General features: G+C 49.8%; 1 protein-coding gene across 1 annotated transcript in view; it reads right to left on the reverse strand.

Moving 5' to 3' along the window:
- The window catches only part of LOC139051566 (solute carrier family 22 member 13-like), a 468,022-nt gene that overhangs the window by 418,873 nt on the left and 36,821 nt on the right, over positions 1 to 12,328 (reverse strand). Inside the window, exon 2 of the mRNA XM_070528531.1 lies at positions 2,381 to 2,591. Within this exon, the coding sequence (XP_070384632.1) occupies positions 2,381 to 2,591 (211 nt within the window). The remainder of the gene's footprint in view (positions 1 to 2,380; positions 2,592 to 12,328) is intronic.

The following is a 12,328-nucleotide window of genomic DNA, read 5'->3' on the forward strand; positions in this document are numbered from 1 at the left end:
GCGTTTGCAAAAATACACTGCCGAGAGTCTTCGTGTTACCAGCCTTTCTATTGATACGCAATATGACATTTACAAGAACAGCCAACGTGGCGATCTTTCACGACTGAACAATCGCACATTGGTAAACACTCGAGATGTCCTATACTAGCCCGCCTACTACCATTTGAACGACAACGAAACGCACCTATTGCAAGGAAGCACATGTAATGCCACTCAACTAGTTAGCTATGTCTAAAGCATGAAACCCCAATTTTACGCCCTCGCATTCTTCAAGGTTCATAAAGTTGGAAATTTGCGTGCTTTTGAGTTTCCGTTAAGCTTGCGAGTTATTAAGCACTTCATTGCGTCATGTGTACTAGTACAACAAATCTCGGGATTTACTTTCACTTCTATGTCATTTCTTTGTGCTAAATCGGCCACAATTTCAGACTTTGCTAGTTACGCTCTTCATCAGCTTTCTTTCAATTTTTTAAATGACGCAATAACACGTTGCCTTCAACAAAAAAAACTAAATTAGACATATCAAGTGCATTGCCAGCACAGTTACGACTGCAGAATTACAAGTATACGCACGAGCATGAGGACACTGTGCGTTCTCTAAGAGTTGCGATAAGCAAGCTTTTCACAAATTCCTGAATTAAACAGGAGTTAGACTTCTTCCTATATAAGGCGGGCCCCAACTTCATTTTATTTATGTAAATGCACACAGCCATACGTTGCAAGTACTAAAAATTCATGGCTGTCGACTGCTTGATATTTATTTGTGACAATGCGAACATTGGCGCCAATTGGCACAAACACATTATGAATTTCGGGTAACGCAAAAGACAAGGACCACCACTTGCGGTGTCTGTCACATGCGCTATCCTATTCTCGATCCTATTCGCTTTACCTATCCTAATATATTAATGATTATGTTCGAACTCATGCCTCCTAAGAATGTGTTGAAGTGATTCTAGATAAACAGCGCATGCGGACAGGACAAAGACAATGAACATCACTGCCGTTCGTCATTTCGTTTATCCTGTTTTAGGCGCTGTTCTTTTTAGGCCTAACGTGTGCTAACCAACCAAATTTAGCATTAGAGAGTTTTAGTATAGCGTAAAGCAGCAAACGCAAAGAGTTAGCGTTAGCGTTAGCGTTGCGTGCACCACACTGCGCATGCGCTATACGTAAACGCTGCTGGAGCTCTTACGTACGTACGCTATTTTCAGGATTTAGCGTTGAACGCTAACGCACCCAAGGGGAGCCTTACGTACGGCAAGATGGCGGCGCCAGTCGAAGTGAGAGCAGCCCGCTTCGGATCTATCGAGTCGTCTGCCTGCACTGCTAGGCTCTATCCTACCCCACTAATGCTCGTGTTCGCCTTAGATTTGTGTGATGATGCTTCGGCAGCGGCGCACAGGTGACAAATGGGCGTTTTTTGCGATATACGTTCTCGATTAGCCGGGCAGTAGGCTTAACTAGAGGGTTTGCTCATGGAGTTAGTAGAACAACTCTACGGGTTTTCTAATGTTTGCTGTAGCCGCCTCGAGATGGCGCCCAAGTGTATTTCGCTCGTTCGCTTGGTGTAAAGCCGTATGTGGAGCCGATGCACGTCATGTTTTCCGCGGCAAAACACAGTAGTGTGGTCGGTGCTGTGGTCACAATGCGTGTGCGTTTTACCAACGACGACGATATGAACCTCGTGAAGGAGGTTTTCGCCTTGAACCCATTCGGATGGACGTCAAGGTGGGCGTCCGTTGGAAAAAATTGGAAAGAAGTGGGAAATCCGCTTTCTGGAAGCGAAATCGCCGGCGAAACGTATCCTCCGGTATAGCTTCGACGCTGAGTGGATCTTGAGGACACGTAGAACCTGCGCGGTCGCTCTAATTCCCGAAGCATGAGGGCGTCTATGTCATCCCAACTTAAAAAGGACACGTAATATGGGTCCCACAGAATACTCGATCGCGGCATGCCAAGATTAATCGGTGTGTTTCGCGACTCTCGACAAAACAACGCTCAAACCAAACACCTACATGCGTGATTAACGCAGTGACTGTGGCTTTCGATAAGCTTGACTTAGCGACACACTTGCGGATTCGGCATTGGATAAGCTCGACATTTCGTGTGGATTTGGCTTTCCAGTACTTTGTGTCTTTACATCTAGATGGCGCTGTATTTGTTTGCGTTAACGTTAACGCTTTTCTCCGCTCCGCTATTCTAAAACACTACCTTGTGCCGCGCAGTGCAGTCTTTCTTTGCGTTAGCGTTGCGTCGCACGCTAACGCTAACGCAAGGATTTTACGCTATACTAAAACTCTCTATTCTTTCGATCAGCGCAAGCTTTCCTCCTCTCGCGGGTCTGTGGAGCCAGAAAAGGGCAGCCGTCTGGACTTACGCTCTTCCCAGGGCACTCCCTCTTCCAGCCATTGTTGGGTAGACCAGTTTGCTAGCTGCGAAGGTCTCGCACACCAGTGCTTCAGGTTTGGTGCGGTGAACGTTGGCGCCATGGCATGGTAGGCTGCGGGAAATCCCCGCAAGAAGCAGAAGGCCATCACGGAGTAGTGCCATGGGCCGACTTTCTTGAACACGTCGTCGGTGCCAGCCATCTGTCAAGGACAAAGTCGGGTGCTTTGCGTATCATCGTTGAGGAATCAACAGGAAGGGGCAAGGAGCGGCTGTTACTTCTTAATACGGCCAAAGGCGTTAATTAGACGTTTGCCACGAGGCAACCCCCACTCATCCATGAGCGCTTATCAAGAAGGGAACGCAGCGTTTACAACCACTGCTGACGGGTCCACAAAAGGCACGTCCCCCCAACACTCCCTGACACAATGAACTAATGATGAAAAGGGCGTGCTTCAAATACTACCGAAGAACGGCGCCAACTTTGCATTACAAGGGTGTTATCCTGCCACTTTTTCCATACCATCGGAGGGGGGGGATATTTCAAAGGGGGGGAGTGCAGAACGTTGCCATAGCATGGGCGTGGCATTGCAACTGATTCGACGATTGTGATTCGCTGCAATACAGCCATCAGATTCCCTAGTCTAGCCGCCTAGGGAAGATGACGGTATTAAAAGTGGAGAACTTTCGTGCAGTGTGGCCGACGTGTCCTGATGTGAACTGCTGCATGAAATGGGCTTTCGTGACTGGAGCCGTGTAGCTAATGTCAAAGAAAACCCTATTCCGTCATTTCTACTACTGCACGTACTCTCAGTGGGCTTGGTGGATTCCTTGCCCAACGCCACTACGAGCCTCAACAAAGCCAAGAAAGAAGGAGACAAAAACCTGCGCTGAAACGTTAAAGTACAGGGGATGTATCATGCACAGTTTACTCGACAAGTGTGCATCGGAACGTGTTAGCCTACCTTCACATGGAGATGTGTAATTACTTCATCGCCGCGACTCAGGTGAAGATATAGTGTAGGCACAGGGGCCAATCCCTGATCCTACCTGTCTTCCAAAACAACCCTATGTAAGTTTCGCGAATGCAAAAATCCTAATGCAGACTTCTATGAGACAAAGACAATTTATGATTCGGGGTGCCCTTGTCATGTTGCGTTTTTTTCAAGTGATTTGGAAAACACTCGTGGTAGTCTAACTTTCCTATAATGAAACAACGGCTGATGCTTTTGTCCAAGTCACACCAATCTTAATCGCGGAGGCTACACAGCGTAAAAATTGCACTGCCCATGCTTACAAATAGCTGTTGCACTAGTATTCTTCGCAAGAGCCGGTTCCAGTAAGCACTGGTGCTTAATGTAATATTAGTTGAGGCGGCCTGCCAACGGCGAAGGGCGCTGATACAAAACTTTGGGAATTTGGCCAGAGGTATCTCTTAAGCCGCACATTCTGCTCAGTGACATCGTGGGCTATTCGAGCTGCCGATGGCCACAGGGAAAGAAAAAAGCAATTCTGGTAGTTATCACTTGGACCAAATTTGATCTCTCCATTTTCTGCAGGGGTAATGAGCTACAATAAATATGAGCGCATGCTTAATGCGGCGTTAAAGTTCAGAAGCTTTCGAAAAAGGAGGATAATCTGGCGCATTAGGAAAGCGATACTACTGTGCTAATCATAATTAGCACCACGTGTTACGCTAGCGACACGGATAACACAAAATATTTTCGTCAAGGACACTCGCGTCGACCTAAACAATGTCGTTGGGTAAGCGTATTATCTTCATATAAATAATTAGTAATGAAACATGTCTTTGGTTTACTACAGAAACATGTGCACCTAGGGTCGCCCGTGCGCCTCAGTACATTGACGGGTGCATATCAAATTTTCTAGCATAGAACGAAGCAACCTTTCGCTGGTAGACTCTTCCAATACATATGTGCACGCACCCTTCGTTGTAATATCGTCCGATGCGCTCTATTGTTCTGTGCATATCCGTTATCTTGGTCCTGCGAATAGTACTGTTGTATTACGAATGTGCAAACTTGAGTGACACAACGTCATTGAATAACAAATCAAAATTATGTACATTGATATCAAGTAAGAGTCATTTCTTACGGAAATTAGGAATTCACTATTTCCATATTCTTAAATTGTTGGGCAAACCATGTTTGGCTATCCTTTAAAATGATGTATAATGGTCTTCCATACTGTCACGTGGTGGTGACGTTAAGAACACAGTAGCAATACTGTGATAGACAAAACTAACTTTTATTGGGCGAACTTGTGCCCACAAAACAGGCTACACTTATAGCACAACGATAGCGGCTAACACGGTCGGCGATCGTCGAAAATCTGATCAGCAGTTTAAGCGCGTCGGCTTTTATACACAATCGTCGAATGTTCCAGACTAATCGTTGGGACCCGCATGCCTTCCATAAAGTTCTACATCATTCGCGTCAGGCGAATAAATCAGATAGCACAAGGTATGGCGACAACAGAATGCGGATAGAAGCATCGATAACTTTCCAGAAACTTCGGATACATGCAAGCGCGTCCCGCGCTGTGCGATAAGATTTGTTAGGCGGCGAAACCTGGTCGCCCGATAAATATAAATACGCGTGTCAATACCCCCTCTTAAAAAGGATCGCCCCGATGCTACAAAGAGAGCGAAACACAAAGGGACACTTATTAAACATAAGTAACAAAACAACGAAAAGAAATGAAGTCCAAAGGTCAGTTACGCGAAGTCCCAAAGTTCGTCAACGCTGGTGGTACGGCTTGAGCCGCACAACGTGGACAATTTCACGTCGTGAGCGGCGCCGCTGTGACAGCGAAATGCCGTCTGGCACGACCTCGTAGTGCAGTGCACTAATACGTCGGATGATCTTGTACGGTCCAAAATAGCGACGCAAAAGCTTCTCGCTCAGTCCTCGTCGGCGTATAGGGGTCCAAACCCAAACACGGTCGCCGGGCTGGTACTCGACAAAGCGTCGTCGGAGGTTGTAGTGTCGGCTGTCGGTCTTCTGCTGGTCCTTGATCAGCAGGCGGGCGAGCTGTCGGGCTTCTTCGGCGCGCTGGAGATAGCTAGCGACGTCACGATTTTCCTCGTCAGTGACATGGGGCAGCATGGCGTCGAGTGTCGTTGTCGGATTCCTGCCGTAAACCAGCTTAAACGGCGTGATCTGTGTTGTTTCTTGCACCGCCGTGTTGTAAGCGAATGTTACGTACAGCAGGACGGCATCCCACGTCTTGTGTTCGACGTCCACGTACATCGCTAGCATGTCGGCGAGGGTCTTCTTCAGCCGCTCCGTAAGACCATTCGTCTGCGGGTGGTAGGCCGTTGTCCTCCTGTGCCTTGTGTGACTGTAGTTCAGAATGGCTTGGGTGAGCTCCGCTGTAAAGGCCGTTCCTCTGTCGGTGATGAGGACGTCTGGGGCGCCATGTCGCAGCAGGATGTTTTCGACAAAGAATTTCGCCACTTCGGCTGCGTTACCTTTCGGCAGTGCTTTAGTTTCAACGAAGCGGGTGAGGTAGTCCGTCGCCACGACGATCCACTTATTTCCGGTTGTTGACGTCGGAAAGGGTCCCAACAAGTCCATCCCGATCTGCTGGAATGGTCGGCAAGGAGGCTCGATTGGCTGTAGTAATCCGGCTGGCCTTGTAGGTGGTGTCTTGCGTCGCTGACAGTCTCGGCATGTTCTGACATAACGGGTGACGTCGTATGTCAGGTGCGGCCAATAATACTTTTCTTGTATCCTTGATAGTGTCCGGGAAAATCCTAGGTGTCCAGCGGTCGGATCGTCATGTAGGGCGTGCAATACTTCTGGACGAAGTCCTAACGGGACAACAAGAAGGTAGTTGGCGCGGACTGAGGAGAAGTTCTTCACGAGTAGATTGTTTTGAAGCGTGAAGGAAGATAGTCCGCGCTTAAATGGCCTCGGGACAACGTCGGTGTGCCCTTCCGAATATTCGACGAGGCCTTTCAGCTCCGGGTCTGCCCGTTGCTGTTCAGCGAAGTCTTCCGCGCTTATCATTCCGATGAAGGCGTCGTCGTTCTCGTCGTCTTGCGGCGGCGGGTCAATGGGGGCGCGTGATAGGCAATCGGCATCGGAGTGTTTTCGTCCGGACTTATAGGTGACAGTGATGTCGTATTCTTGTAGTCTGAGGCTCCACCGCGCAAGTCGTCCTGAAGGATCCTTTATATTCGCTAGCCAACACAACACATGATGGTCACTGACGACTTTGAATGGCCTGCCATAAAGATAAGGGCAAAATTTAGCTGTAGCCCAAACGATGGCGAGGCATTCCTTTTCGGTCGTAGAATAGTTGCCTTCCGCTTTTGACAGCGACCGGCTAGCGCAAGCTATCACCTGTTCGACTCCGTTTCTCCTCTGGACTAGAACGGCACCGAGGCCTAGGCTACTGGCGTCAGTATGGATTTCTGTATCGGCGTACTCGTCGAAGTGCGCAAGTACCGGCGGCGACTGCATGCGCCGTTTGAGTTCTTCAAATGCGTCGGCCTGCCGTGTTTCCCACTTGAACTCGACATCACATTTCGTTAGATGTGTTAGCGGCTCCGCGATGCGTGAAAAGTTCATGACAAAGCGCCTATAGTAGGCACACATGCCAAGGAACCTACGCACTGTCTTCTTGTTGATGGGTTGCGGGAACTGTGCGATTGTAGCTGTCTTTTGCGGGTCTGGACGGACACCAGATTTGCTGATTACGTGGCCTAGGAACAGAAGCTCATCGTAAGCGAAGCGGCATTTTTCCGGCTTCAGAGTAAGCCCTCACGACTTGATGGCTTCTAGTACTGTCGCAAGCCGCTTGAGGTGATCGTCGAAATTTCCGGCGAAGACGACGACGTCATCCAAGTAAACGAGACAGGTCTGCTAAGTCTGCTTCAGTCCTGCTAATACGGTGTCCATGACGCGCTGGAACGTTGCAGGCGCCGAACGCAGTCCGAATTGCATAACCTTGAACTCGTAGAGGCCGTCTGGCGTGAGGAAGGCGGTCTTTTCGCGATCCCTTTCGTCGACTTCTATTTGCCAGTAGCCAGACTTGAGGTCCATCGATGAGAAGTATTTAGCATTGCAGAGCCGATCCAATGCGTCGTCTATGCGTGGGAGGGAGTATACGTCTTTCTTCGTGATTTCTTTCAATCGACGATAATCGACGCAGAAACGTAGGGTTCCGTCCTTTTTCTTCACTAAAACAACTGGAGACGCCCACGGGCTTTTCGACGGCTGGATGATGTCGTCGCGCAGCATTTCGTCGACTTGGTGTCTTATAGCTTCGCGTTCTCGCGTCGAAACTCAGTAAGGGCTCTGGCGGTGTGGTCGAGCGCACTCTTCGGTTAATATGCGATGCTTTGCGACTGGGGTTTGTCGAATCCTCGATGACGTCGAAAAGCAGTCTTTGTATCGTCGCAGCAGACTTCTGAGCTGTTGCTTCTGAATCACGGGGAGACTTGGATTTATGTCGATGTCTGGCTCGGGAACTACGGTCGTCGGGGTAGATGCAACAGAATCCGAGAGGACAAACGCATCGCTGGTTTCCTGAAATTCCTCAATGTATGCGATCGTCGTGGCCTTGTTGATGTGCTTGAACTCCAGGCTGAAGTTTGTCAGCAACACCTTCGTGTTTCCTCTGTGCAGTCGAGTGATCCATCTTGCGACGCAAATTTCACGGTCGAGCAGTAGACGTTGGTCACCTTCGATGACGCCTTCTACGTCAACGGGTGTTTCGGAGCCGACCGAAATGACAATGCTGGAGCGAGGCGGGATGCTCACTTGATCTTCGAGCACCCTCAAGGCGTGGTGACTACGAGTGCTCTCCGGCGGTGTCGCTTGATCTTCCGACAGCGTTATTGACTTCGACTTCAGGTCAATGATTGCGCCGTGTTGGTTCAGGAAGTCCATGCCGAGAATGACGTCTCGTGAACACTGTTGGAGGATAACGAAGGTGGCAGGGTAAGTCCGGTCATGAATGGTAATTCTTGCCGTGCAGACTCCAGACGGCGTAATGAGGTGTCCTCCAGCGGTTCGAATTTGAGGGCCTTCCCATGCAGCTTTAACGTTCTTCAAATGGACGGCGATGTGTCCACTCATTACACAGTAATCAGCCCCTGTGTCCACTAAGGCGGTAACTGCGTGGCCGTCGAGAAGCACGTCGAGGTCGGTGGTCCTTTGTCTGGCGTTGCAGTTAGGTCTTGGCGTCGGATCACGGCTGCGTCATGTTAAACTGAAGCTGGAACGTCGCGTCGTCAGGTTGTCTTTCGTCGTCGTATTCTTTACTTCCAGACGTCGTCGGGACGGTGGCGTGTCGTTATGTCGTCGAGGTAGTTTCTTCGGCGTTTTCGTCGGCGGCGGAGGATCTTCGACAGTTCGACGAACAGCAACCGCACCTCCATCGGTTGCTGCTTTTAGTTTTCCGGATATGGGCTCGTAGAGCAGCCCCGGGCTGGGCCGGTGTATGGTCGGCGCTGCGGCGACAGGTAGCGTCCTGGTGACGGCGAACGGGACGTCCGTCGAGGGCACCACTGAGTAGCGGCGAGGTAATCGGCGATGTCACGTGGGCGCTCGCCAAGCTGTAGACGCGGCGCGTTGACGGCGAAACCTCGCGGTCCCATTTCCCGGTACGGACATCGTCGGTAGACGTGACCCGCTTCTTCGCAGTGGTAGCAGAGCGGGCGGTGGTCAGGAGCACGCCAAATGTCCGTCTTCCTCGCGTAGGTGCGCTGGGCGATGGGTGGTCGTGCTGGCGGCGGCGGCGGCGGACGACGAAACTGCGGCGTGACAGGGCCCTGGCGCGGTCGCGGAAGGGGTCCTTGACGGCGTGCTACGGCGGCATAGGTCAATCGAAGCCACTTGAGGCTGTTATGATGGGAACAGCTTTTGTAATAATAATAATATATGGGGTTTTACGTGCCAAAACCACTTTCTGATTATGAGGCACGCCGTAGTGGGGGACTCCGGAAATTTTGACCACCTGGGGTTATTTAACGTGCACCTAAATCTAAGTACACGGGTGTTTTCGCATTTCGCCCCCATCGAAATGCGGCCGCCGTGGCCGGGATTCGATCCCGCGACCTCGTGCTCAGCAGCCCAACACCATAGCCACTGAGCAACCACGGCGGGTCAGCTTTTGTAGCTCCTCCCGCACGACAGCTCGGATAGTCTCGCGTAGGTCGTCGGCGGCCAGTGACTGAACTCCGGCGTAGTTTGTCGTGGTCGTGCTGCGGTCTAATTGCCGGTTTCGCATCTCGAGTGTCTTCTCGATGCTGGTGGCCTCGCGAAGAATCTCGTCGACGGTCTTCGGTGGGCTTCGTACCATTCCGGCAAAAAGTTCCTCCTTCACACCACGCATCAGCAGGCGGACTTTCTTGTCCTCGGGCATTTCAGGGTCGGCGTGGCGGAAGAGACGGCTCATTTCTTCTGTGTAGATCGCGGTCGTCTCATTAGGTAGCTGCACCCGGGTTTCTAATAGCGCTTGGGCTCGTTCTCGGCGTACGACGCTTGCGAATGTCTGCAGGAAGCCGCTTCGGAACAGCTCCCAGGTCGTTAATGTGGCTTCTCGGTTCTCGAGCCACGTCCTGGCCGCGTCTTCCAATGCGAAGAAGACGTATCGTAGTTTGTCGTGGCTGTTCCAGTTTTTAAACGTAGCGACTCTCTCGTACGTCTCAAGCCAGCTTTCCGGGTCCTCGAAAGTTGAACCACGGAACGTCGGAAGCTCCCTGGGCTGCTGCAGCACGATGGGCGATGCCGGGGCTGCCATTGGGGTGGACTTGGTGGCGATCTTCCTGGTCGTCTCAGGCAAAAGTCCGTGCTCCGGGGGCAGTTGTTGAAGACGGCGGCTTGCTCGATGGTCCGGGACTGCGTTGGTGTTGTCTTTGCGTTCCAGGCTTGGATCACGGCTTGTCGGGGGCGTCCGGTACATAGAGCAAAAGCACCTCCACCAGATGTCACGTGGTGGTGACGTTAAGAACACAGTAGCAATACTGTGATAGACAAAACTAACTTTTATTGGGCGAACCTGTGCCCACAAAACAGGCTACACTTATAGCACAATGATAGCGGCAAACACGGTCGGCGATCGTCGAAAATCTGATCAGCGGTTTAAGCGCGTCGGCTTTTATACACAATCGTCGAATGTTCCAGACTAATCGTTGGGACCCGCATGCCTTCCATAAAGTTCTACTTCATTCGCGTGAGGCGAATAAATCAGATAGCACATCGTTCGGCGACAAGAGACTGCGGATAGAAGCATCGATAACTTTCCAGAAACTTCGGATACGTGCAAGCGCGTCCCGCGCTGTGCGATAAGATTTGTTAGGCGGCGAAACCTGGTCGCCCGATAAATATAAATACACGTGTCAATACCAATGAGGAATACCTGGTTAAACATACAATTAAAGCGAAATCTTCGCTTAACATAAACCTTACGTTTCTACGAGTTCTTTAGAGGAACCAACGCGGATTTGTATTGTAATCCTGGAATACAGGACGCACAGGTAGAAGGAAGCGCACTGGTAGCAGCGTCTTTTGCCGCTGTGTTCAGCCAAAGCGTAGGCAACCTAGTTGAAAAGATAAGGTGTCTTTTGGTGCAGGCATCAATGCGAAACATATCAGGTATATCAACGTTTTCATTAAACATTATTCTTGTTCATTGTTTTGGATGGCAGCTGTTGCGTAACACTAAATTGTTTCTATCCTGTTCAGGTAATACGCAGCGGCGAAAAGCGCAGCTATGGCGGCTGTCCTATCTTATACGTAAAGTATGTCCGTGTCATGGTTGCGGTAATACGCATGTGTTGTAGTAAAATGCCAATTATCTGCGCTTATCGCCACGTATACAGCAGCAGCCGTAAAGAGAGAATGCGGGCTAGGTTTTCTTCGTAAGAATGCTTGCAAGAAAAAGTCGTTTTCGTGGGTTCCTCTTATGTGACGCATTCTCTATTCCAGCGCACACAATCACTTCACCTTATCTGGGCCTTGTAGCTTGTTTTATATTTAAGGTGATCCAAGCATTTTATGTGTACTATGAATGATGCAATTCAGGCGTAATGCACGGTCACAGAATTTTTTTCGCGGCAGTCATGCGGGGAAGAGCTGTAAACTTATGAGTATAATACAGTGGCGGACATATGGCCTGTCATGAACATTCGCAACTTTTAAATGCTCTCTGCTCCTGCACACCAGCTGGTATCAACGATAGGTGTGTGCTTTCTGTGTTGCATCCTGCAGCTAACCACACGGCAGCAAAACAAACCTCTTTGTGTGCACAGAATACTTGGCGAAATTCCGGGAAGGTAACACACCTGCAGTGTGACTTGTACCTGCGGCGGCGGGCCCTTCTTCATCGGTATCTATCGTGCTTTGAGCTACCAGTGCAGTTTCATGCAGCCTTTTGTTTTTGTTATGCTGCGTTGGCTGAAGACATGGGTCGGTTTGGAGCGCGCATTATGACCGAAAGCAGCGGATGCATTTGCAAGCTGATCTTACGGCTGTAATTCCTGGATGATATAGATTGCTGCTACGGCGAAGATGTTAAGGCATTGTACGGAATAAACAAAAAAGAACTGTTCAGAGATCATTCCCAATGATTTCAAACAAAGCGAATTGACGAAACAAACAAGTGAGCGAAGTGAACGGATGAACTTTTTCCTTGCCGAGTACGACAATCAACAATCGAAGTCCTCTGACCAATCCTGAAAGCGGCCTGTAGACAGAAAAAAAAAACATTCCCTCTAAAAGAACTCAGACCATGATCTTTGCTTCCCGGAGAGCTGAACATTTTTAAGCAACCATTTGTCGCTGAATTACACTGTAGGCAGAAATTTTGCTGTGGTAGGATGCCAGTAACAAGTTCACAAATAATACCTCAGAATCAGACTAGAAGGTGGCTGCAATTTCTACATATTTTTCTGCCAGAACTTGTC

Source organism: Dermacentor albipictus, unplaced genomic scaffold (genome assembly GCF_038994185.2).
Source record: "Dermacentor albipictus isolate Rhodes 1998 colony unplaced genomic scaffold, USDA_Dalb.pri_finalv2 scaffold_12, whole genome shotgun sequence".
Taxonomy (NCBI): domain Eukaryota; kingdom Metazoa; phylum Arthropoda; class Arachnida; order Ixodida; family Ixodidae; genus Dermacentor; species Dermacentor albipictus.